The 27,318-nt window shown below is 32.2% G+C and overlaps 2 protein-coding genes across 12 annotated transcripts in view; one reads left to right on the top strand and one right to left on the bottom strand.

The window, feature by feature from the left end:
* The window catches only part of LOC114335610 (guanylate kinase), a 345,069-nt gene that overhangs the window by 244,519 nt on the left and 73,232 nt on the right, over nt 1-27,318 (bottom strand). The gene's annotated exons all lie outside the window — the stretch shown is intronic.
* The window catches only part of LOC114337984 (mitogen-activated protein kinase kinase kinase kinase 5), a 134,574-nt gene that overhangs the window by 77,069 nt on the left and 30,187 nt on the right, over nt 1-27,318 (top strand). For 7 of the 11 annotated variants that reach the window (XM_050661125.1, XM_050661123.1, XM_050661124.1 and 4 more), the window contains 2 exons: nt 14,603-14,838; nt 18,497-18,657. In XM_050661125.1, coding sequence (XP_050517082.1) covers nt 14,603-14,838; nt 18,497-18,657 — 397 coding nt within the window. Of the gene's footprint in view, nt 1-1,442; nt 1,488-14,602; nt 14,839-18,496; nt 18,658-27,318 lie in introns of all 11 variants that reach the window. The other 4 variants (XM_050661120.1, XM_050661118.1, XM_050661115.1 and 1 more) reach the window with 1 other exon arrangement.

Genomic DNA, 27,318 nt, shown 5'->3' with positions numbered 1-27,318 from the left:
GTCGATTAGTATTTCAAATTGTACTTTTTGACATTCAATAAAAATGTATACAGGGTGTCCCAATTTAGAGATATGACGTCATCGTCGATTTTCTTAAATGGCAACACTGTCATTTTGATAGCTAATTTGATAGGGTTTGTAAAGTTATACATAACTGCAAAATATCAAATTTTTATTCTCTACCATTTACAAGATAATAGAAAATAACAGTTATATCTGTAATTTGGAATATATTCAATAATTAAAATACTAACTGTTTTTTTGAAAAATGCTCAGACCCGTCGATTAGTATATCAAATTGTCATTTTTGACATATAATAATAATGTATACAGGGTGTCCCAATTTAGAGATATGACGTCATCGTTGATTTTCTTAAATGGCAACACTATCATTTTGATAGCTATTTTGATAGCGTGTGTAAAGTTATACACATCTGAAAAATTTCAAAATTTTATTCCCTACCATTTACAAGATAATAAAAAATAACAAAGTTATGAAGAACAAGAAGTAATCAAATAATAATTGAATTTATTTATTTCAATTAAGCAAATGCTCATAACGTTGCCCATTGACAATTTGACAATAATTGAGGGCAACATTATGAGTTTTTGCTTAATTTATTGAAATAATTAAATTCAATTATTAGTTGATTACTTCTTTTTCATAACTTTGTTATTTTTTATTATCATCTAAATGGTAGAGAATACAAATTTGAAATTTTGCAGTTGTGTATAACTTTACACACCCTATCAAAATAGCTATCAAAATGACAGTGTTGCCATTTAAGAAAATCAACGATGACGTCATATCTCTAAATTGGGACACCCTGTATACATTATTATTATATGTCAAAAAGGACAATTTGATATACTAATCGACGGGTCTGAGCATTTTTCAAAAAAACAGTTAGTATTTTAATTATTGAATATATTCCAAATTACAGATATAACTTTGTTATTTTCTATTATCTTGTAAATGGTAGAGAATAAAAATTTGATATTTTGCAGTTATGTATAACTTTACAAACCTTATCAAATTAGCTATCAAAATGACAGTGTTGCCATTTAAGAAAATCGACGATGACGTCATATCTCTAAATTGGGACACCCTGTATACATTTTTATTGAATGTCAAAAAGGACAATTTGAAATACTAATCGACGGGTCTGAGCATTTTCCAAAAAAACAATTAGTATTTGAGATATTGAATTTATTCCACTTTACAGACTCTCTCTGTATAAGAGACAATAACAGAATATTAAACGGTTGGACCTCCAAATGCATGTAGATTTGTAGATGCTGCAGCTACACACCACACACGTAGCAAAACATGCATTTATTTTTCGTTTGCATTTTTATAATGCTTTCAATTTTTTATTTATTTTCCACTTGGTGTACCAAAGTTGTAGATCCGTTAAGCTTAAGTTTATTTTGAATTCTAGATTTTGGAATGATATGCATGCAATTCGGACTGATAGATCACGAAGGTAATTATGCCTGAACTGGGGTGTGCACATTAGTTTGGGGCATTGCACATATTTTTTTCTACACCCTTATAATAAGGTTGTTTAAATTTTTGTAAATTAGCATCGATGGAAATAATATAAGTAACAAAATATGTTTTCTAACATTATGAACACATTCTCAAGTATTTTGGCTTATAGCACTTAATTTTGTTGTATAAAAATTGATTACGGATTGGGTGTGTGCTTAAAATATGAACACGAATTATAAAGTTATAATAATGTACGGTTTGATAGGTTTCCTGACATTCTACTGTTTGGAATTATAAATACTTCAATATAAAACTTGAAATACAATATAAAAAGTAGTTAAAAACCAAATACATTTTAAAAGAAAGGGTCCTAACTATTTCTGTCACTATCTAAAATGTTAATTCATGAAGCTCTCAAAGAATAATCGAGGAATTTGTTTAGAATTATTATAAAATAAATGTAAGATACATTATATATGTCATTACCGTCATTATCATCACAATTCGTTATGAGAAAAGCCCTTCTTCAGAACAATCCTCAATTATTGACCTCTGTATCTGGAAACTCTTCTCCATGCTCTAACGCCAATACTCCATTTTCTAACTGCAATACTCCATATTCTAACTCCAATAGATTTTAAATCAATAGAAATGGCTAGAGCAAATTTTAACAAAATAAGAGGAGTGCTCTACGTCAGAGATTCGAAGTTAAGGTTAAGAGTTAGGTTGGCTAGATGCTAAGTTTTTAGCCCAGTCGGGATAGCATTTGACCTTGCATTACGAGCTGCCCCAAATTTTATTTTTCTATTCTTTAGGGGGTTCAATAGTAGTATAAATTTAAAATCTCGACTGAATTTGACCGTTGCGTTAGCCGCCATCTTGATTTTAAATGAGAACCGTTTTTGCTCAATTTCTCCGCCATTTTAAACTTTTCGATAAAAAGTGTAAAAACTGAAATTGTTGAAAATGCGATTTTCTATAATTTCGTTTATTATAATTTTTTCGTACGGTCGATGTTTTCCGAGTTATGGGGGGAAAATAGCGACAGTTAGAGCATAATTATTGATTTATTGAATTATCTCGTTTATTTATTAGTTTTACAACAAATTTGAACCTATACGAAAATGAAGAGAATTAAATTGTGTATAATTTTGATCTCTTTAATTTTTTTGATAAAATCAATATTTAAGGTAGTTCGTATGCGGTAGAGGTGCGAGCGTAAGACCTGATTGATTTTATAGCAATTGTTTTTGTTTAATATCTCCGCCATTTTTAACTTTTCGACAAAAAGTGTAAGGACTGAAATTGTTACAATTACGATTCACTACAAATTTTCGAGAGAACCAGTGGCGAGTCTACGAGGGGGGGAGATGGAGAAATTCCCCCAACAGGGTCCAAAATTAAAAAAAAATGTTGAAAAAATAAAAATATGTTAGCTGACATGAAACTTAATTATCGACAGACAAATTCAACCGATAAAACCCGCTAGTTAATAAAATTAAGTGAATTTAATGCATATAAGTTATTATTTATGTCTTTTATGTACTTAGTTTGGTTGGTGTTTCATTGGAAGTTTCAAAAATTGTATAAAATATAATTCTCTTTATTTTTGTTTATGTACAATTATGTCGTAAAGTTAATAATAAATGACACAATTCAATAATTATGCTTCCCCTCCCCTTACACTATTTTCCCCTAAACTCGGAGAATGTTGATCGCATAAAAAAATTGTGAAAAAGAAATTGTAGGAAATTGTGTTTCCACAATTTTAGTTCCTACCGTTTTTGTCGAAAAGTTGAAAATGGCGGAGATATTAAGCAACAACGGTTCTCCTTTAAAATCAATATGGCGGCAAATGTAACCGCGAATTCAGTCCAGATTTTAAATTTACAAAACTATTGATTTCTCCTAGAGGATAGAATTATAAAATTTGGGGCAGCTGGGAAACAAGATTCGATTCAGTAATTATGTTCCCCCACCACTTTTTACTATTTTCCTACTTAACTCGGAAAATATCAACCGCATGAAAAAAATTGTTAAAAAGAAATTGTAGGAAATCATATTTGGAACAATTTTAGTTGAAAATGGCGTAGATATTGAACAAAAACAATTGCTAGAAAATCAATCAGGTCTTACGCTCGCGCCATTACCGTATACGAACTACCTTAAATATTAACTTTAGCAAAAAATGAAAGAAATCAAAATTATGTAGAATTTAATTCTCTCTATTTTTGTATCAGAACATTTTTGTCGTAAAACTAATAATAAACGAGATAATTCATTAATTATGCTCTAACTGTCACTATTTTCCGCCATAACTCGGAAAATATCGACGGCACGAAAAATTTGTAATAGTAGAAATGATAGAAAATCACATTTTCAACAATTTTAGTTCTGATACTTTTTGTCGAGAAGTTGAAAATGGCGGAGATATTGAGCAAAAACGGTTCTCGTTTAAAATCAAGATGGCGGCTAGCGGAACGGCGGAATTCAGTCGAGATTTTAAATTTTCACTACTATTGACACCCCCTAAAGATTAGAAAAATAAAATTTGGGGCAGCTCCTAATGCAAGGTTAGGCCTGTTATGTGTCTAACCCGACTGGAGTATTTCTCGACTTTGTTTTATGGAATGGCAGCTTGGACCTTGAATAAGGTATCATTGAAAAAACTGGAATCATTCGAGTTGTGGGTGTATAGAAGAATTCTGAAAATATCATGGACAGAACAAGTCACAAACAAAGATGTTCTGAGAAAAATGAATAAGGAAATGGAAGTCTTAAATACAATCAAAACCAGAAAATTGAAATATCTCGCACATATTATACGTGGAGAGAGATACGACTTGCCATAGGCGTAACCAGGATGATCCTAAGGGGGGGTTACAACTACCTGAAAGGGGGGGGGTTACAACTACTGGAAGGTCTCTGAGGGCTATGGTGATTGTTGACTTCCGTCGCGGAGATGGCACTAAAAGAAGAAAACTAACCGAACTATCCGAGAAAGATTTTGTCAGAAGAAAACGGTGGTAAATATTTTTTACAAATCTACTATAAATTTCTATTGAATTACATATTTATTCTGTATTTATAGTTGTTGCAAAAAATGTCTCTAAATAATTAATCCAGTAATTTCTTGTCTTTTATTAGTTCCCTCGTACATTAAAAAATTAAATTCGCGGGTATACTGAACGCATTCCATCATTAATCTAAACATAATAGACAAGGTTAACACTAAGTAGCTAAACAACCAGACCAGAGTTCAAACAACTGAATGAACATTCTACGATATACACTCTTAAAATATCCGCAGAATAAGATTTGTTTATTGTATGTACATGTGATGCAATTTCTTGATAGATATTAATTTAAAACATTACTACGGCAAGGCAGACCAGCCGAGAGATGATGAGAGTGTTCCGTGATTAGCGCGCCCACTCGGTTTTTGTTTACCTCCGGGTTGATGTTAAGTTTTTGTGTGTACATAATTATAATTAAGGTTTTGTGGTTTTTGTGATTAAAGATTGTTGTTTTTGTGTTAATTTGTTGGAAGGCTTTTTAGTTCATGTTAATGTTAAATGGTTTCTGGGAAATGAAAGTTTTCGGATAATTAATAGATATAAAGGTATTTACTCATTGCTTTTTAGACAAGGCGAAAACGGCGGGTTCGAAGGGAAAAATATTCCCATGAGATTTTTTTGCATAATCACATTCGTGAGACATCCCAGAATAAGGTTCAAGAAGTCGCCCATGTGAAAAGTGGGCCAATTTTTTTTTAACACTTTTTTTTAATCAAATTGCAAGAATCAATATTTTTGGCCTGAACAATTTTTTCTTTAATTTTTTGGACCATTCTGGAAAAAAAAGGTCTCATATAATTTTTCTCTAAAGTTGATCGTTTTCGACTTATAAGCAATTTAAAATTGAAAAAAACGAAAAATGGCGATTTTCAAGGCTTAATAACTCGGTTAAAAGTTATTATTATGAAAGTCAATATATGACTAAATCAAAGTTTGAAGCCCCCCCTACAAGATTGTGAACAAATTTTTGTCATTATTTTATTACTAAGCTGGTATTTTTAAGTAATAATAATAAGCGCCATGCACGTGTGCGGGGCTGTAAATGCTGAGTGCGAGAGAGAAGCCATTCCAGCAGTTCAATTGTGCATCTTACTCGCACTCACATTTACAGCAGCGTCAATACGATCTAACCACTCATTGTTATTAAATAAAAATAACAGCTTAGTAGTAAATTAATGACACATATTTCTTCAGGATCATGTAGCGGCGACTTTAAACTTTGATTTAGTTACTTTCTGACTTTCAAAATAATAATTTTTGACCGAGTTATTAAGTCTTAAAAATGGCCATTTTCGCGTTTTTCAAATTTTAACTTGCTTATAACTCGAAAAAGATCAACTTTAGAGAAAAATTATAAAAGACCTTTTTTGTCCAGAATGGTCCAAAAAACCTAAAAAAAATTAGTCCGGGCCAAAAATATTGATTTTTGCAATTTGATTAAAAAAAAATTGTTAAAAAAAATTGGCCCACTTTTCTCGTGGGCGACTTCTTGAACCTTATACTGGGATGTCTCACGAATGTGATTATGCAAAAATATCTCATGGGAATATTTTTCCCAACGAACCCGCCGTTTCCGCCTTGTCTATTTATTTTGTTCACGCGTTTGTATTATTACTTCGTTCGCCTTTGTAGGAAAATATAAATTGACATCATGCAGTCCTTGTATTGTATTATCATAACATCTAATATAATCGACAACAACAATTTTTGTTATAAAATAAAGTTAAATAACTTATTATACTCGAATGGACAATGGACCTTTATGAATATGAAAATTGTAAACGTTATAAAGTGTATATAGTGGGTGAATGGTGTATATACAGGGTAAACAAACGAAATTGAAACATGGGCATTATGAGAAACTACGACATTTTTGAAAAAACCAGCAACAGGTCAATTTTTGATTAAAATAGGGACATATTTTTCTGGTATTTCCGATTACTTTACTTTCACTCCTATGCCAGGGTGAGAATCACCCCGACATTTTGTAATAGCGATGGGAGTCGAGTAAGATATCGTTTAAAAGACATTGCAATTTCCTGTACTGCCTCTCCCTATTCTCTGTCCTGTCCCTATTCCCTGTCTGTCTTTAAATTCTGTCCAATACTGTATTTTATTTACATATTTCAAAAGAAAACTTTAGATTTTAATTTCTTTCTTCGGCCAGCTTTTTTTTGGCACCCAAGTGAATGATCTGATATTATATAAATACATAAAGAACGTGAAATTAAAGTATTCTCCTTGAACACCAATTGTAAGCATTAATTTGTAGTACATATTTGAAAAAATTTTCAATTATTGGTCTGATTAAAACCTTAGGATTTTCCACGAAGTGCATGGCTGATATTACTAAAAATAATGAACAATATGATGAAGATCATGTGATTTTTCAACAGGACGGTGCTTCTCCATATTCGGCTTTACCTTTTCAAAATCTGGACCAAAATATTTTGGACGACATTGAATTGGGAGGAAAGGCAGCTTTGAATGGTCTCCTCGATCACCACATTTGTCTCTTCTGGATTTTGTGTGGGGATACCTTAAAAGTAAAATCTATAGAACACCACCCTTATCTTTAGTAGATTTATGTCAGCGAATGCCTACGAGTCACTTCGCAAATGCTTTCGGAATGTGGAAGAACGTTTCAAACAAACTTTATCATTTTATGGACGCCAGAAGTGATAAGATTAAGTGCTTCCAATCGATATCTTATTTGACCACCATTGCCATTAAAATATGTTGGGGTGATTCATACCCTGGCTTAGGGTGAATGTAAAATAATCGAAAATACTGCTGTCGCTTAGATGCATTTAAATTCAAATATATGCCGCAAGAGCACAATTTATAACACTTTGCGTGTATAAATCGATACCAATAGAGTCTTACAACGTTGTTTCAGCGTATCCCTGCATTGTCAGAGACGGTCGAAGAGTATCCCTTGTTAGATACCACTTCAAGTGGATAGCTACAAAAGTACCATCTACTCAGATGGCCGTAAACGAAACATGAAACGATAAAACCATTTTCTGTTCGTTTTAGAGTTAGTTCTTGGTTTGCAATTAAGAATAACGGTAATAGTGAGAATTAAGAAAAGGACGTTAGGTGACAAAATAGTTGAACAGTGCACTGTGGAGCACGCAAATACCATGGTAGAAAGTATTACATCTTATAGGACTGTAGTCTGGGAATTAACTGAATCTATGAGAAGTAAATTATGTAGTAGAAATTATATTTTTGGAGACGTTGTCGGTAGACATTGAATGACAAAATTGAAATGACGATATAGAAAATGGAGATTTATACCACTATAATGGACACCATAGCAGTCAAAAATTTAAAGTGATATAATCACTTATCCATATATGTAGCAAGACAGACGTCGAAAAAATGTTAAAATGGTTACCAATACAAAGAACTCTTAAAATTTGAATGTGCAGATAAAAACCATTTATCAGTGATCAATAATTGATGCCTATTAAAACATGTGTATGAGGTTTGGAATGTTATCTATATTTATAAAACAATAAGTATTTTTAATTTTATAAATTGAAGAAAATAAGATATGATGCCAATTCTTTTATTTTAAAATATAAATAAAGATAATTGTTAACATTAAAATAATTTTTAAAAATATTAGCAAAACATACTGGACAAACAATGTTACATTTGCAGAAAAAACTAGGTTAAAACGGTTAATTAACCTCACTTCTAGTCTCCATAAAACATCTGCTATTAAAAATGGCACAACCATTTGGCACATTGTATTCTTTTTATCTTTATTCAGATGTACCATTAAATATTGAAGACCTTTTGATGTTTAACGTTGTTTTTTCTGTTTATATGTGAGTTGGCTAATATTTTTCTATAATTTAAAGTTAGTACGGTTATTTAACACATTTCAGTTGTTTTATATGTGCACTACTTGAACACCTGTTATAAACAAGGCTTGTTCTCGATGCTTATTGATGCTTTTCGACATCGAAAAAGAAGAAGAAACAGCTGATTCGTTCAATCCAATCAAGTGGTACCTTGCATGGTTTCGTACGTTACGCCATTTCGGCTGTTCGGCACTACAAGCTTAAAGTGCCTTGGCGTGACTTTATACTTGATTTTTCTATATTGTTGGACTCCTTGATCTCTCATCTTTCCGACGAGACCTTATATTTCTCGATCGACGCAGCAGTTCCAGCGTGATTTGGAAATTACCAGCAAAAAATTACCAGAATTAACCTTATCGTTTTCTTATAGTGTTTAACATGGGGAAACAGACCTTAACCTCATAATCCTTTTACTCACATTTCGTGGATGTTCCTTTACACTGCATCTATCCATTTATTTCTGACTACCTTTTTCGCCTTATGTAATATTCTTAAGACATTTCTTTCCTTTTGCATCCGCTACACGTATTTTAAGCCAGATGTATTATCAGGAACTACAACATTTTTGAAAAACCAAGCCAGATTAATTTTTGATTAAAGGGGGATACATTTTTCCAGTATTTTCGATTAGGTACATATTTTACTTTCACATCTAAGCCAGGGCAATTTAGAATCACTTAAACATATTTTTCCGTCGACCGTCCATTTATGATCAATTTTAACACCCTCAAAATCGTTGATTATCTATTATTGAAATCTATTAATGAATGATTTTCTATTAATGAACGATTTCATTATAGGCAACACCACATACATTGCTTGCTTAAATTAATTAAACGCTCTGTGATTGGCAGTGACCTGTGGTGTAGGCAACCAAACATATAGGTACCTATTTATATTCCCACTAAAAAATTTAAAATCAAGTAGCCGCTGCTAGTACTATCTGTCATTGTATGTCAATATTTACTTTATTGTTTAAAATTCAGTGTATTTGAAAAATCAAAAGATGGATATATCTTTATTTCTGAAAAGTACGGTCGACGGAAAAGTTTTGTAACGAACTCGTGAATTAAAATGGCGATTAACAATCTCGAACATTAACGCGCTCGCTCCGCTCACTCGTTAAAAAATCTCAATTGTTAATCGCCCTTATTAATACACTTGTTGGTTAAATAACTATTAATGGCAATGGATGTCAAATAAGATATCGTTTTAAAGCTCTTGCAATCCCCTGTGCATTAGTCCCGGCGCATATTGAACCTAAGCGAGTCACAACCTGCGCCGGTGGGACGGGTGACCTGTGCAGTTATTTTTCTAGCGTGCCGCATATTAAACACAAGCTAACCCGACCGTCGGCTTTCGCCGTAACGAATAGAGACGGGCAAAATAAATGCAAACGTGTAACGGTTACTATTGATACCGGTTCTCAGTGGTACTGAGTACAAATACTGATTACAAAATACTGATGTATCTGATCCTTGTACCGAATTGAGTAGGCAACTAAAAAATGGTAGTTCCGTACATGTAACTATAAAAATAAGAAAATTATAGTAACGTTTTAAAAATATCTTACACGTCCCTAGTAGTCGTAGCGGTATGACTTTCGAAAACATCGAATTTGATCATAAGCGGGGTGCATAAAAAGATATCTTACACTGAGTATTATATTTCTACATACCTTTATAATAACAAGCATAAGTTAAACACTGCATTGATTGTGATTGCAAAAACGGTTCGCATGTTTTAAATAAGATTTTTGCTGATTATGTTTTTGCTAAAATATTAAATAACACAAAAAATACAATTCACAACCATCATTTAATTTTTAACGATAAACAAAAGTCTAATAAATATATGACGACAAGTTTAAAATTGATCGACTTTGTCGATAACAGTGTCATTAATAGGTATTTTTTACCATGAATCATTTTCCAATGATTGTGTGGATTTAGAAATACGTACTAAACAATTTTTTGATCTGTATAAAGGAGATTATAATTATGACACATTATGGTACTCCTTATTTTTCAAATAATATGCTCTTGTAAACGCATAACTTTGGTTTATTGGCAAAAGCCACACAAACTACAGAGTCGTGCGGTACATCTTTTCAATATGATGCAAGTCTTCGAAATGCCGCCTCTTAAGTATTACAGAAACTTAACTTTTATTGTTATTAAATGAACTTACACAAAATAAAGGACACCTTTTATTTTAAAAGCAAAACATACTTTATAGACCTGGATCCGGCAAACTGAAAATTTGTTAGTAGCTTAACGGTGTCTATTCGGACAAACTTTGATGTACAGGGACACTGGAACGGGAAGGTTTAATAGTGGAACAGTTTAAAAATTTGGAACGTCACATTACGAAAACGTCCCATGTATTTTGTCGGACAGAACAACCAATCGATTTGTTACCCTATCATTAAACTCTCATTCAAAAATCAGACTGCTATTACGAACCAACATGATTCCTGTTATTTGACATGTTCTTCCTGTTTCACTCATTAAAATGCCCAGTTAGTGCTACACACCAGTCTGATTTTTCCATGAGAGTTTAATGAAATGGTAACAAATCAATTGGAAGTTCTGTCGGACAAAATATATGGAACGTTTTTGTAGTCTGACGTTCCAAATTTTTAACCTGTTCCACAATTAAAACTTCCCCTGTTTCAGTGTTCCCGTACATCAAAGTTTGTCTGACGAGACACCGTTAAGCTATTAACAAATTTTCAGCTTGCTATTAATCAACTTTTTGTTGGTACGCGGGATCCAGGCCTAGAAATACAATGTCACAAATGATGGCGTAGTCCCTTTTCTATAGGTATAAAAATTATGTAAATATCATTCATTTCTTAAATCTACACAACATTATCATTAAAAACCGTTAAGCATATCTGTGAATATCGCACAACCCTCAAATAAAATGTGTCATCATACCGGGCTTGTTCATGCTTAAAAATAAAATATGTAGACATGATATAAATATATGTAATAGGTAAGCAGTTTTTGCAACGACAATCCAATCACAATCAGTGTTGTTTATAATAATAGTAATTCCGAACGAGTTCTATTAGCTTTTTTCTACGTCATCTCGAAAACAAAACCGCAACTGAAAATTGAGTCACGCGTCCCACGACACCAGAAAACTGTACGCCGATGACAAACGTTCGCATGCTAGACCTGGCACTGTATTCACTGATATTAGGATGCGCAGAACTCTCTACGCACCTCGCCGGTGCCAGGTTGTGTTCGCTTAGGATCAATTTGCGCCGGCACTTAGTCTTTAAGTTTTTATGTACGGTACAATACTTAGTCCTATTTGATAGGCGAAACCCAAAAAACTTCCATTTCAAATAAATGAAATAACACTCTAAAAGATTTCTTAAGTTAAAAACAAATTCTCACTTATACCTATACCCTATCCTTCTATAATTTGCAAGGAAAGGGGCGATAAATGCATAGACGTAGGGAATCTATCATATGCATTCCATAACACGTTAATTTATCTACTGTGTGTCCCACCTTGACTTTAGTGAAGTACAGGTTCTTATGACCAACAGCGATGCCAAACTTTATAAGAAACAGGTTTTAAGCAAATATACTTTTTTCTATAGGATAATTTAGGAATTAATATTATTGACATTTTGTCAGCATTTATTTGACATTTTGAGAACTACAGGAAGGCGTATTAGTCAACGGAGTGCGTCTGAACAACATTAGATATGCCGACGACGCTGTAGTTTTTGCAGACAGTCTAGATGGTTTGCAAAGAATAATGTCGCGCATATCAGATATAAGTAGAGAATACGGACTTGATCTCAATACGAAAAAAACAAAGTATATGGTAGTCAGTAAGCGCGAAATATTAAATACACAGCTTTTGGTTAACCAACAACTAATTGACAGGGTCGACAGCTACGCATACCTTGGTACCAACATAAACAGCCAGTGGGACCACTCAAGTGAAATAAAACAACGCATAGGAAAAGCGAGATCAGCGTTCATAATGATGAAGTCTCTTTTCAGAAGCCACGATTTACCTCTTGCTACCAAAATCTCTATCATCAGATGCTATGTATTTTCTACGTTATTATACGGAGTAGAGGCCTGGACACTTTCCGAGGCTTCTTTGAGAAAACTCGAGGCATTTGAGATGTGGTGTTACAGGCGCATTTTGAGAATTTCGTGGGTGGATCGTGTGACTAATATTGAGGTTCTACGTAGAATAGGCAAGGAATGCGAGATTATTAACATAATCAAAGAGCGCAAACTAGAATATCTTGGCCATGTTATGAGGAATGAACAGAGATATGGCTTGTTGCAACTCATTCTTCAAGGCAAGGTATTTGGAAAGAGAGGACCAGGGAGAAGAAGAATATCTTGGCTTCAAAACCTGAGAAAGTGGTTTAATACATCGACAACCGGACTATTCAGAATAGCAGCAAGCAAAGTTAGGATAGCCATGCTGGTCGCCAACATCCGGAACGGATAGGCACCTTAAGAAGAAGAAGAAGACATTTTGTGGCTGTCAGGGGTTCTAAATCATTTTTTTTTTTTCGAAAAATAACTGAACTAACAATTAATGAACTTACGAATCAAATGAACTAACTAAAATTAATTTTAAGATTAAAATTTATACTAAATTTTAATGAGGGTGTAAACACATTAAAATGACATTAATTTCAGGGAAATCAGTCATTAAGAATAACAATAAACTGCAATTGGGATCCAAATTTTCCAAATAAGCAATCAGTTACTCAATACAATGTTATCAGTAATAATTATAAGTTTATTTGATATTCTTTGTTATAATTTAATTTAGGTGAACTGACCATCAACAATTATAATTTATTTATTCTCAAGTGTAGGACAATATAAAACTTTACTTAAACTTGACTGACAATTCAGTTGAGTCCGCGAATCTTTACCCGTGCGTCATCATTTAAAGTATACGAAATAAGTCGATGATAAGTCGGAAATTGAAATTTACTAAACGTAACAGCAAGTGATAGTAAGCGACTTGCTGTTGCGTTTAGTAAATTTCAATTTCCGACTATCATCGACTTATTTCGTATGCTTTAAATGATGACGCACGGGTAAAGATTCCGGGACTCAACTGTATTTTATATTTTTCTTGACATTACTTCAGAACTGTCTATACTGTCAATACACAAATTAACAACCATAGAACACCATCCACTTTTAATGTTCGATATTCTAACATTCATGCCAAAAAAAGTTATTATGCATATCGATTATAAAATTGCTGATTAGTTTTCGAAAATGACTATCACTCACAAAAAACAATGAAAAATATTGTTTTACTACAATGCTATTGACTGTAACGTGTTAGTTTTAATTTAACATTTTTAGGGCCCTACATTTATAGAACCCCGGTAATGTTCGATTGAAAATTCTTTTGAAGAAAATCGGCATCGCCGCGCTAAAATCTCCCATAAGGATTGCATTGCCATATGTTCGTGTATTGTAAAGTCAAGGTGGGACAGACATTAGGTAAAGATCAACAAATTTAATTCCTAGTACTCAATACGTGAGTAAAAACGAAGGTAGGTAAAGGCAGATAAGATTTAATTCCGATTCAGAGACCACTACCGTGCTCTCAGCACACTACAGGCTGTTCTGAAGATACCAAGAGGTTGAAATGTACATAAATAGATGGTAGTGGTCTCTGAGTCATAATTAAATGTTAACTGGCTTTACCTTAATTTTAGTTATTTAAAAAGACTTTTTATTGTCTTAACTTTAAATTGTAGTAACCTGTTTAATTAGTTGATTTAGTACGCCAATGGTTTATATTTTAATTTCTTTCTTCGTCTAGATTTATATTTTTTGTCACATGATGCCAAAAGGATACCCGGCTTGGAAATCGAAACATAAAACATTCAGAGAAGATAAAAAACACCGACGTATTTTTTCTTTTTTTTTTGCACAACATGTGTCTTGAAGATTTTCGTGTTTTATACCATTGTGTACATTTGGGTGATTTGCATGTTTGCATGGGCACTAAAAGGATATAATAATGAAGGAAAATGAATTCATTAATACCTTCAATTACTTGTTCCTTCATTATTATTACAGTATCTTTCTGTACTCCCAACCGCGTTCCTAACTATTAATACTTTTTAGAGCCACTCTACCAGTGCAAGACACAGACAACACGGTGAAATGTGACATCCACGCCGTATCGCCTACGAATCATTCTAAAGAACAACCTTTCAACGGTTCGCCTAGAAGACATTCCTCAGTGGACGAGATCTTTGGTTTAGTAACGTCCATGAACTTGACCGGTCAGAGGCAGAGATCTTTGAGCGATAGCAGCAGAACCGGAAGGACTAACCGAGATAGTAGCAGAGAAGTAAATGGTGAGTAGTACTAAATCGATCTTCTTTTTCGATTTATAAATTTATCTTCACGCCAAAATCTGCTAGATCTACTGCTTCCTTAAATATCATCATCAATGATATAACTCTCCGTGAGTCTTTGCCGCGTTCACTCCCATTTTCTCCAGATCTTCTCTGACTGCATCTTTCTACCCTTTTCTAGGCCGTCCTACAGACCTTCTCCCACCTGGCCTTTTCACAAACACTTTGTTTATAAGTCGATTTATAAAGATATGTTTCCTGCCATTATCCGCGTTTCAACTCCTCGATCTGTTAAGTTGTCATTGGTGATTGTTGCTCCTACATATTTAAATTCTTTAACCACTTCGAAGTTATGATCGTTTTGTAACAAAAAAGAAACTTCTGTTGGAGTGAAAGTAAAGAGGATGATAAACTCCAACAGAAGTAGAAAAAGAAAAAACTAGATGTAACTAATGGAACAAAAAATGAAGTACAAAAGTGAAGGGGGCTTCTGCGTTGAAGCCGAGGTAACAAAATACTACTTTTGCAGTAGTACTTGTATGGAGAAATGACAAGATGAAGAGGATTAAAGTAAGATGAACTAATAAGAGAAGTATGAATAGACGGAGGCAAACTGAAAGGAGTTAGGCTAGCAGAATATGCAACAGAACGACAACTTGACACTCAAGGATGGATACGCCCAATTTGCATGCCTGTCAAAGACGGTAGCTCAAAGTAGATAGGGATGATGACTAAGAAAGGAGAATTCTAAAATAAGAACAATGTACTGAAAATAGATAAGATGAATAATTGCTAAAGAAGAGCAATTGAATAAAAATAAAACAAATCATGATCTTAGATCACTTTCCCAGGTATCTTACACTGCTGCCAAAACTATATTAACTCAGTAAATATAAATATAAGTTCTGAAGCTATTTTCTTGTGGCATTTTTACAATTTTAACTATTTATATGTACTATGAGATCTCTAACGCGAGAATTTTAATGTCACCGTTGCATGTGGTTGTCTTTTTAAAGACAGATCACATGCTATGATTTTTTTGTGACGGATATTCTTGAGTTGGGGTTGATTTCATGTAATCGAATGAACTATCTTTCCGTAAAGTCGTCCCAGGAACGCAACTCATAAATATTGACAATATCATTTTAAAGTCTTCTACTTTAAAACGTATCATATGTATCTGAATTGCCGATATAAATGAGTCAGATTAAATAAATTATTAGAAGAATTTTTTTACTAAGCAACAACATTTTTGTTTATGTTAGTAGTATTTTGTATTTTGACAACGGCACCCGATTTGGGCGTCGAAACGTTAATAAAATCATTTTTTAATAATATTGTAGCTTATTTCCCATTATAAATAGTTAAAATAAATATAAGGAAATAAGAATAAATGATATACAAAATAAGTAAATATTTATTAAATATAACTATGTACTAGATTTTTCCACAATGAGTTAAACCAATGCATATTATGTGACACACGTATGTGATTATACGTTAACATGGTATATCTAAGATAACAACAATAATGTTACCTGTTACAAAATTAAATACCTCTTACTTACATATAGGCTACAACTCACATGAGACTACCTTTACCAAGTGGTTATAGTACGCTTGCTACGTACAACTAAATTAAAACCCGACAAATATGAATAATATAAATAAGCAGGCACAAGTCTGACTAAAGGAAATACAATACAATTAATTAAGCAAAGTTAAATATGCAAATGAACGTTAAATAAATTGAAGTTAAGACAAATATACAAACGACTTAAAATGACCGAATAAATGAGGTAAAGCGAATCAATAATGAAATACAGGGGAAAGAAGCAATTAACACGAACTAAATTTACATAATAAAATGAAATCAACCAAGTTAACAACAAAATACAACAATACCTTTTTGGCCGATACGCTCAACGTAAAGTAACCCCCACTCATACATGAGTTTGGGAACTTACTAAACTTATATGTATATTAAAAAACCAAATATATATATGCAAGCTAAATGTGAAAAATAATAATTACTAAACATAGTGAATACAACCAATTGTCTGTGATATTAACCATAATAGTTACTCAAGTCACAAAACTAATTGTTCCCAAACAAATCCAAACGACTCCTAAAAAGGTTGCTGCTGCATCCCCAAAAATGAGCACCAGGGTGGTGCCAAACTGTACCTCCTTTAGGCCCAGGTGTAAAATAGAAAATAGAGCGGGAACGCTCCAGCTTGCTTGTTCCTCCAAGTGACTAATGGTTGCCCCTCGGTGTTTTAAGTTTTTTTTAAGAGGGTTTTTTTAAGTTTTCTCATGAGTGGCTAAAAAAGACAATTCCCGTTTACTTCAATTTCTTAAGTGTGCGAAAGAATCAAAGGAAAGAAAAAAGGAAAACTAGGAAAGTGTTTTTAGTATACATAGTAATGGAAAAGAGGCCATTAGATACACACAAAAAATCTCTTCATTACTGAATACATGGCCTTGACAATGTGAATGTATGTGACAATTTCAAATTACAGACACGTGCTATACATACAAATAAAGATAAATAGCTAAAAATTAAGGTTAGGATTTTCTCTGAATGAATATTACTTATAGATATTGGAATGATTAAAAGATACTAAATTCACTGAATAAATTTACTGAAAGATTTAATAGGAAAGAAATGTCACAGTAAAAACTGACTAAGAACAGGTTGTTATAAAAATTAATATAAAAATATGTAGTTACCATGTAACTGCGATAATTCTATGCCGGAAAACTCGATAGATATATTTCTTGAGTTCTTCTAAACACTCCTGAATATATTTTATTGATCTACATTTCGAAATCCACATTTCCAACAATTTAACTATAACGAGGTATTGTTAACCTCCAAAATTGACCTAAATTTGCCACATGCCACTCAGAAGTTCCAACCAAAAGTGACGAGAAATTTCTCTCTTCCTCAAAATTAAGACTCGGAACCAACGAACTGTCAATACCACTAGGTGGCGTATATTACAAACCAACCAGTGATACCACAACATAATTAGGAGTGGCATCGTTGCAAGAAATTTTAAATATAAAAGAATAAATAGTTAATTACGAGAAAATTAGAGGATTTAAAACAGATTAAGGGAGAATAATTATAAAAATAATTAGAGAATTTTAAAAATACCTGAGTAACGGGACGCACCGTTATAGTTTATAGTAATATTTTGCCTTATTCTTCGTAGTTCTTGTATTAAGACGACCATGTATTTTGTTTTGACTTTATTGATTTTTAGACCGATATTTAATGCAGGTTCTTCAAAACTCGATAAAATATCCTTAACTTCTAATGTCCATTGCTGCATCTACGTCATCGGCAAAGGCGAGTACGATTTTTGTTCCCCGAGCAGCTAGTCTGATTTTATTTTTGGATAAATTTTTCGCATGACATATTCTAAGGCCAGGTACAACAATGGAAACAACGGATCTCCCTGTCTCAGTCCAGAATTTACGCAGAAAGCATTTGATATTTTGATATTTTTCCTTAAATCGATATTTGTTACTATTGGCTGTACAATATTTGAAAAACTAATACACTTGATTTTTAGTTTTTCAAAATTATAATAATAATAATTATAATCTTATACGTAGTTCTCTTAATTCTCAATGACATATATTTCAGGAACGGAGGAGGATCCTAACCATGAAGGTGAATCCAGCGATATGGTAACTTGTCCGCCTGTACCACCTAGAAAACATCGTAGGAGGCATACACCTCCAAGACCGCCTAGCAATGGCCTACCACCAACGCCCAAGGTCCATATGGGTGCGTGCTTTTCCAAGGTAAGGCAAAATTAATCAAAAACTCGGCTCGTCACACTTAAATGTTCAGTAAAACAAAATTTATGACAGACTTAGTCTTCTTCTTGTAGTTTCTTCTCCTATCGGAGGTTGGCTGTCATCACAGCTATCCGTATCTTATTGGCGGCTGCTCTGAAAACATCTACTGAGCTGCAACTATACCACTCTCTTAGGTTTCTCATCCAGGAAATTATTCGTCTTCCTGTTAGTGATGTTGAAAAAGTATCTATTCGTTACAAAGTACTGGTTACTTACGAATACCGAAAGTAACGATTACTATACAGAGAGGCAAATCGTTACTTTGATTACTCTGATTACTTCGTACCAATCGTATCAGAGCGAGTACCTATTTGAGTATTGTATCTACAATCGGTTGATATCGAAATCGGACCGATATTTCACGAGTGTTCGGTATCAGTACAGTTAACTAACATTTTATCTATGAAGGGCGAAGTCTATGAAGAGTTTTACAGGATTACAGGGTGCTGAGAAGTAGATGAAATAGAGGGAGGTAAATCATTTAACAAAGCATGCACCCAGAAACAGATGTCTATTCGATAAAATACGATTTGTCGAGGTAGATAATTCTCAGATGTTTGTTCCTTTGAAAATAAAAATGCAACACATTTTAATAATAAATACACACTATTAGTCCAGAAAGCCACTGCGCATCCGCTAGGAAAAAGATTCTGATTTGGATTTTTTGCACAATCTTACTCAAAAAGGATCCCTTTTAACAAATTTGCATGTTGCCACGACCAAAAGTGGGTAAAAAATTTTTAAAACGTTTTTTTTTGTTCTTTTTCTAAAATTAATTTTTTTTCATGGAACAAAGTTTTTTATATTTTTTGGATCATTCCAAACAGAAAAGGTCTTTAGTGAATTTTCTCTAAAGTTGATAGTTTTTGACATATAAGCGAATAAAAATTGAAAAATTACGAAATCGGCCATTTTTAACCTTCAAAAACTACGTGAAAATAGAAAATAGGTAGATATTCTTTAAACATTGATTGATGAAATCCCGAAGAGTTTTTGCAATACTGTATTCAAAAGTCCTTTGTTTTTTAATTTCTAATCAGGTGTGCGCGACACTATTTTCCACTGTTGCATGTGCATACAGTATGGTGCAAATGAAAGGAATAAATTCGTTATTTCGTAAACTGGCGACTTTAAGGAAAAAACCCGAAACAGGTCGATTTTTATTAAGTTATGATATTGTGGCATATATGGTATACTAGTGACGTCATCCATCGAGGGCGAGATGACGTAATCGATGATTTTTTTAATGAGAATAGGGGTCGTGTGGTAGCTCATTTGAAAGGTTCTTCAATTCTTTATTCAGTAATGTAAACATTTACATAATTATTTATACAGGGTGTCCCAAAAAATTTTATTAAATTAAATTATTTGACAAAAAAGAAGTAGGATGACACCCTGTATAAATAATTATATAAATGTTTATATTACTGAATAGAGAATTGAAGAACCTTACAAATGAGCTAGCACACGACCCCTATTCTCATTTAAAAAAATCATCGATTACGTCATCACGCCCAGATGGATGACGTCACTAGTATACCATATATGCCACAATATCATAACTTAAAAATAAAAATCGACCTGTTTCGGGATTTTTCCTTAATGTCGCCGGTTTACGAAATAACGAATTTATTCCTTTCATTGGCACCATACTGACGGTGGAAAATAGTGTCGCGAACGCTTGCTTAGCAATTAAAAAACAAAGGAGTTTTGAATATTGTATTGCAAAAAACTCGTCGGGATTTCATCAATCGATGTTTAAAAAATATCTATCTACCTTGGCAACAATCAAATTTTCAGTTTTTCACATAGTTTTTGAGGGTTAAAAATGGCCAATTTCGCACATTTTCAATTTTTAATCGCTTATATGTCAAAAACTATCAACTTTAGAGAAATGTCACTAAAGACCTTTTCTGTTTGGAATGATCCAGAAAACCTAAAAAAACTTTGTTCTATGCAAAAAAAATAATTTTAGAAAAAAAAAACGTTTAAAAAATTTTTGACCCACTTTCGGTCCTGGCAACATGCAAATTTGTTAAAAGGGGTCCTTTTTGAGTAAGATTGTGCAAAAAATCCGACTCGGAATATTTTTCCTAGCGGATGCGCAGTGGCTTTCTGGACTATATTCTAATCAGGCCTAGAAAAAAAAATACCTATCTTAGATTGACCGGAAAAAATGTAGAAATGATAATATTTCTAGACTGTGATCATCAAATTTAATTTTACATGTAGGTATGGCATTGTTTTTATTAGACCAGGGCATTTAACACTAAAAACACAGGAATAAATGTATTTTTAAATATAGCAGGTACCTATTGTGCGTCCCACCTTGACTTTACAGTACAGGTTCTTATGACCAACAGTGATGCCAAATTTTATCAGAAACAGGTTTTAAGCAAATATACTTTTTTTCTTATAACTATTAATAACTTAGGAATTAATATTATTGACATTTTGTGGCTGTCAGGGGTTCTAAAACATTTTTTTTTTCGAAAAATACCTTTATGTGAACAAAATAAAAATAATTTTGTATAAAACATTTATATAATAATGTATTTGAGCGCATACATGTGTTAAACCTTAATAAATACGTAGAGTAGGTACCTACAAAAATAATTAAAATACATTTAAACTATATATTTTAGCTTCTTTCTATAATCCCGTCTTCCACACTTTTACTGCCACTGTCGTAGGGTGTAAATACATTAAAATGACATTAATTACATCTTGGAAATCAGTCATTAAGAATAACAATAAACTGCAATTATGTTCCAAATTTTCCAAATAAGCAATGAGTTACTCAATACAATATTATCAATAATAATTTTAAGCTTATTTAATATTCTTTGTTATAATTTAATTTAGGTGAACTGACCATCAACAATTATACTCTATTTATTCTCAGCTGTAGGACCTGGTAGGACAATATAAAACTTTACTTAAACTTGACTGACAATCTATTTTATATTTTTTTATGACATTACTTCAGAACTGTCAATACATAAATTAACAACCATAGAACAACATCCACTTTTAATGTTGAATATTCTAACATTCTTAACCAAAAAAAGTTATTACGCATAAAGATTATAAAATTGCTGATTACTTTTCGAAAATGACTATCACTCACAAAAAAAACAATGAAAAATATTGTTTTACTTGACTGTAACGAGTTAGTTTTAATTTAACATTTTTAGGGACCTACATTTTTAGGACCTTGGTAATGTCCGATTGAAAAATTTTTTGAAGAAAATCGGCATCGCCGCGCTAAAAATTCCCATAAGGATTGTATTGCCGTATGTTCGTGTACTGTAAAGTCAAGGTGGGACAGACAATAGAGACTTGCAACTTTTTGCATTGTATTTAGGATTATGATGACGTCTGGAAAAAAGTCTACAATAGAAAAATGGGTGGAAATGCATTATTACACTTTAAAGTGTATAAAACGCATCGAAAAATGCATGTTAAAATCACATGTTAAAATCAGTATATTAAGGGCCAGATTTTCTTATTTCGTGGTATGGTCTGAACATGAATATGTAATCAGAACCGACCTCCGAAGCACCCGGGTGCCCAGGGTTACTGCTAAGGTACGTCATCTAGAGTTTCGAGGGTTTGTTTTTGGCACTTCATTGATGCAAACAGATTACTCGAGATTACTGATATTGTGGAGCAGCACAATTGACAGAACAATTAACAACATTAATTAACAAAATCATAAAACACAATAAAATACCGGAAGAATGGAGAACGAGCAAACTAATTCTACTATTCAAAAAGGAGATAAAAGCAGCCAGAAAACTACAGAGGTATCAACTTGTTAAATACTACCCTAAAACTTACAACTAAATTTTTACAAGACCTAATGAATCAGAGCATAAGTTTAGCAGATGAACAACAGGGTTTTCGTACTGGAAGATCGTGTACAGATGCAATATTCGTCATAAAGCAAATTACTGAGAAATCACTAGAGTATAATAGACCAGCATTTCTATGTCTGATTGACTTGAAGAAAGCATTTGACAGAGTAGGGTTAAGACTCACAGATATAATCCATCTTCTGTATAATAGAGAATTTCCCTTAGATATCATAAAAACTATTGAAAAAATCTACCATAACAACAAAATGGAAGTCAGAATAGATGGACAACTTACAGAATCTATAGATATAGGCAGCGGAATACGACAGGGATAATTATTGAGTCCTATGCTTTTCAATTTAATCATGGATGAATGTTTATGTACTTTTGGATGTATTTTATACTGCAATTATGCATTTCCACCCATTTTTCTATTGAAACTTCTTACTGTTTCAGTATTTCCTTAAAAATCATTAATTTTTTCCTAAATGCCTTGTAGACTAAGAGCCGCTATAGCTGAAATTTCTTAATCATTTTAGGCACGACGGGACCCTATAACTTAAATAGTAGAACCTAAAAGAAAACGTTTGAGCACTGTGCCGTCGCTTTTCAGTGGCACATGCGTCTACAGTGGCGCATCAAACTTTCCACTTATGGACGGGATACATAAATTAAAAAATACCCTCCCTCATTACCAGAATTTAATTTTTTTCATTTTTTTAAGTTCTATGTGATTAAGACATAAGATACATCGTAATTTTAACCCACCACCCCCTTTTCCCTGTCCCCACCATCAAAAACTTTATTTTTCGATTTTATTTTTTTTTTGGTGGGATGCAATCAATTTTAAAATTTCAAAAAATTCACACGCATAGCGAAGGCTTTTATAAAACACGTCTATTTTTTATAGACCTGTAGATTGAGTGTACATAACCTTAAAAAAATTTTAAATTTTTTTTTTGGAAAAAAGTATATAACTTTTTTTTGGGGATAGCTGCAGATCTAATTTTTTCTTAGTCTTGTGTATTTTATCAAACACTATATTTTTAATTTTTTTCAGATTATTCTGTAACGCTGGTTACCTTCAAAAATCCAAAAACTGTTTTTTAAGGGGGTTTTGGGGGGTTTGAACGTGTTTTTCTGATTTTTAAATATTATAAAGGACTCAGTTACTTCAAGTTACATACAACCTATAAAAACAAAATTGATTTGATATATTATGAAGTATATAAAATAGGGAAAATCCCCCAAAACCCCCCAAAAAGCAGTTTTTCGGATTTTTGAAGGTGGGGAGCCTTACGGAAAAATCTGAAAAAATTAAAAATATAGTGCTTGATAAAACACACAAGATTAAGAAAAAATTAGACCTGCAGCTATTCCTCAAAAAAAGTTATACGCTTTTTTGAAAAAAAAATTTCTTTTAATTTTTTGAGGTTATGTACACTCTACCTATGGGTCTATAAAAAAAAGGCATGTTTTATAAAAGCCTCAGCTATGCGTGTGAATTTTTTGAAATTTTAAAATTGATTGCATCCCACCAAAAAAAATAAAAACGAAAAATGAAGTTTTTGATGGTGGGGTCAGGGGGAAGGGAGTGGTGGGTTAAAATTACGCTGAATCCTATGTGTTAATCACATAGAACTTAAAAGAATAAAAAAAATTTAATTCTGTTAGTAAGGGAGGGTAATTTTTAATTTATTTATCCCGTCCATAAGTGGAAAGTTTGATGCGCCACTGTCGACGCATGTGCCACTAAAAAGTGACGGCACAGTGTTCAAACGTTTTCTTTTAGGTTCTACTATTTAAGTTATAGGGTCCCATCGTGCCTAAAATGATTAAGAAATTTCACCTATGGCGGCTCTTAGTCTATTGGTCTATGTGTATTTTATTGTTATGATCCAAAAATCTAAAATAATAAATAATCTGCCCGGGCCAAAAAATTAGTAGAATTTATAAAAAAAAATCATTTTTAATTATTAATTAGTCTGGACAAAATTATGTCGGGCACCCCTTGTTTTTAATAATTTTTAACATAATAGATTACATATCATTTAATTTCTATCCATTAAATAGATCAGTGAAGGTCGTTGTTATATCGGATCTTATACGAAATACTGAGAAATGCAATTCTCGATATGATTACCGGTACTCAAATACAAAGGTAATCATAGTAATCAAAATATCCTACTAATACAAAATATGTACTGAGAAATGCGATTCTCCATATCATTACCGGTACTCAAATACAAAAGTAACAAAAGTAATCAAAGTAACGAATATTGTAAATGATTACTTTATACAAAAGTAACGATTTGTAACGATTGCTCGAAAGTAACTATAATCAACATCACTACTTCCTATGGATCTTTTACCCTTAGTTTTACCTTGCATTATGAGCCTTAGTGTCTCATATTTCGCACCTCTGGTAATGTGGCCTAAATGTTCCAGCTTTCTTGTTTTGATGTTCTTTATGACGTCGCAATCCTTTTGTAGCCTTCTTTGTTTGTAACTCGTTGGATCCATAGTATTTTCAAAATCCTTCTATAGCACCACATCTCAAATGCTTCCAACTTCTTTATATTATTTACCTTTAGTGTCCAGCTTTCTATTCTATACAACAAAGTCGAGAACACGTACATCTTAAGGCTCTTATCCTCAGCTCCAGAGGAAGGTCTCGAGTACATATATTGTTTATATGATCTGTAAGTTTCATCGGTTCACATACTCTGGGCTAATTAGCAAAATTCATGGAAAAGTTATTTACCAGCAATTTTATTGCTGGAATCGAAGGATAAGATCCTATATATTAATAATATAGGTATGCAAAGTCCGCAGATAGTGTGCTACTTTTTTTATAAACAAAATGGCGCCCGAAAATCGTGATTTTTTCAATTTTTGCTCTATAACTCCAAAGATTTTAACTTTACACCAAAAACACCCAAATAAAAATTCACCGCAACTAAATTCTGCATAGAGATATGTTTTTCCCGATTTGCTCCGACGAAAATTTTCCTCGGAAAATGCGGGTTTTCCCAACAAAATCTCTAATTTTCAAATAAAGTTTTAGGTAAGTAATTAGTACTAAATCATTAAATAACTTAGTGAGATCAAAGCTTTCTTGGTATAGATTGTAATTCCAGAAGCCGGTGAAAATTATACGAATATTTTAGCAACAATTCAATTGTTAATTAACAATTTACGATCGCAATAATAACCAAAATAATCATGATACATTGATCAAACTTAAAAGATTATAAAGATCAGATGCTTTTTAATATTTTATCGACAAAATATAAATTTTCCGTTTTTTTTTGCATAATCTTTAAATTTTGAAAAAAAAAATAATTATAATACGCTGGTCTAATTAGTAAAGTACAAAGAAAGGTTATTTACCGGCAATTTTATTGCTGGAATCGAATATTATGATCCTATACATTAATAATATAGCTATGCAAAGTGCGCAGATAGTGTGCTACTTTTTTTATTAACAAAATGGCGCCCCTAAATCGTGTTGTTTTCAATTATTGGTCTATAACTCCAAAGATTTTAACTTTACACCAAAAACACTAAAATAAAAATTCACCCCAATTTAACTCTACATAGAGGCAAGTTTTTCCCGATTTGCTCCGACGAAAATTTTCCTCGGAAAATGTGGGTTTTCCCAACAAAATCTCGAATTTTCAAACAAATTTTTTGGGCAAGTAATTATTTATCAATAATTAAATAACTTGGTGAAATAAAAGCTTTCTTGGTATAGATTATAACTGCAGAAGCCGGTTAAAATTAAACAAATATGTTAGCAACAATTCAATTGTTAATTAACAATTTACAGTCGCAATAACAACTAAAATAATCATGAAACATTGATTAAACTTAGAAAGATTATAAAGATGTGATGCCTATTTAATATTTTGTCGACAAAATATAAATTTTTCATTTTTTTGCATAATCTTTAAATGTTTAACAAAAATAGTTATAAACAAATTAACATTTCTCAGAAATTGTTTATTATATTACAATTTAAAAAATGCTTAAAATGCGTATTTCAAAGGTCTTGAAAACGAATGAATTAATATTTTTTTCCAACCATTTGCAAAAAAGTTATGAAACAGCAAAGTAAACATACGATTACTCTGTTTTTTATAATTTGTTTTAATTGTTTCAAAGCTTAAAAATGAGTTTATGGTACAAACTAATTACTCTCAAAAAATATCAAACATTAGTTCAATGGTTATATATTAATAAAAGATTAAAAATGTTTTTTTTTTGTAATTTTTAGCGCGAAAATAGGCTTGATACAGAGCCGAAGCTTAATTTTATTTATTAACTACTGTACGTCGCGGGCGGTTGTCGCTTCGAGTGAAAATGTTATTAGCTACGGTACTGTATTAGTCTGCTTTCGCGCGTGTAAATTACAAAAAAAAATATTTATAATCTTTAATTAAAATGTAACCATTAAATTAATAATAGATATTTTTTGTAAGTAATTAGCTTGTACTTTAAGCTCACTTTTACGCTTTGAAAGAATTAAAAAAATATATAAACAACATAGTAATCGTATGTTTACTTTGCTATTTCATAACTTTTTTGAAAATGGTTGCAAAATCTTTGAAATACGCGTTTTACCTATTTTTTTAAATTAGAATATAATAAAAACTTTCTGAGAAGCGTTAATTTGTTTATAACTATTTTTTTTAACATTTAAAGATTATTCAAAAAAATTAAAAATTTATATTTTGTTGAC

Source organism: Diabrotica virgifera, chromosome 9 (genome assembly GCF_917563875.1).
Source record: "Diabrotica virgifera virgifera chromosome 9, PGI_DIABVI_V3a".
Lineage (NCBI taxonomy): Eukaryota > Metazoa > Arthropoda > Insecta > Coleoptera > Chrysomelidae > Diabrotica > Diabrotica virgifera.
The sequence above is the reverse complement of the archived record's forward strand: the minus strand, read 5'-3'. Positions and strand labels throughout refer to the sequence as shown.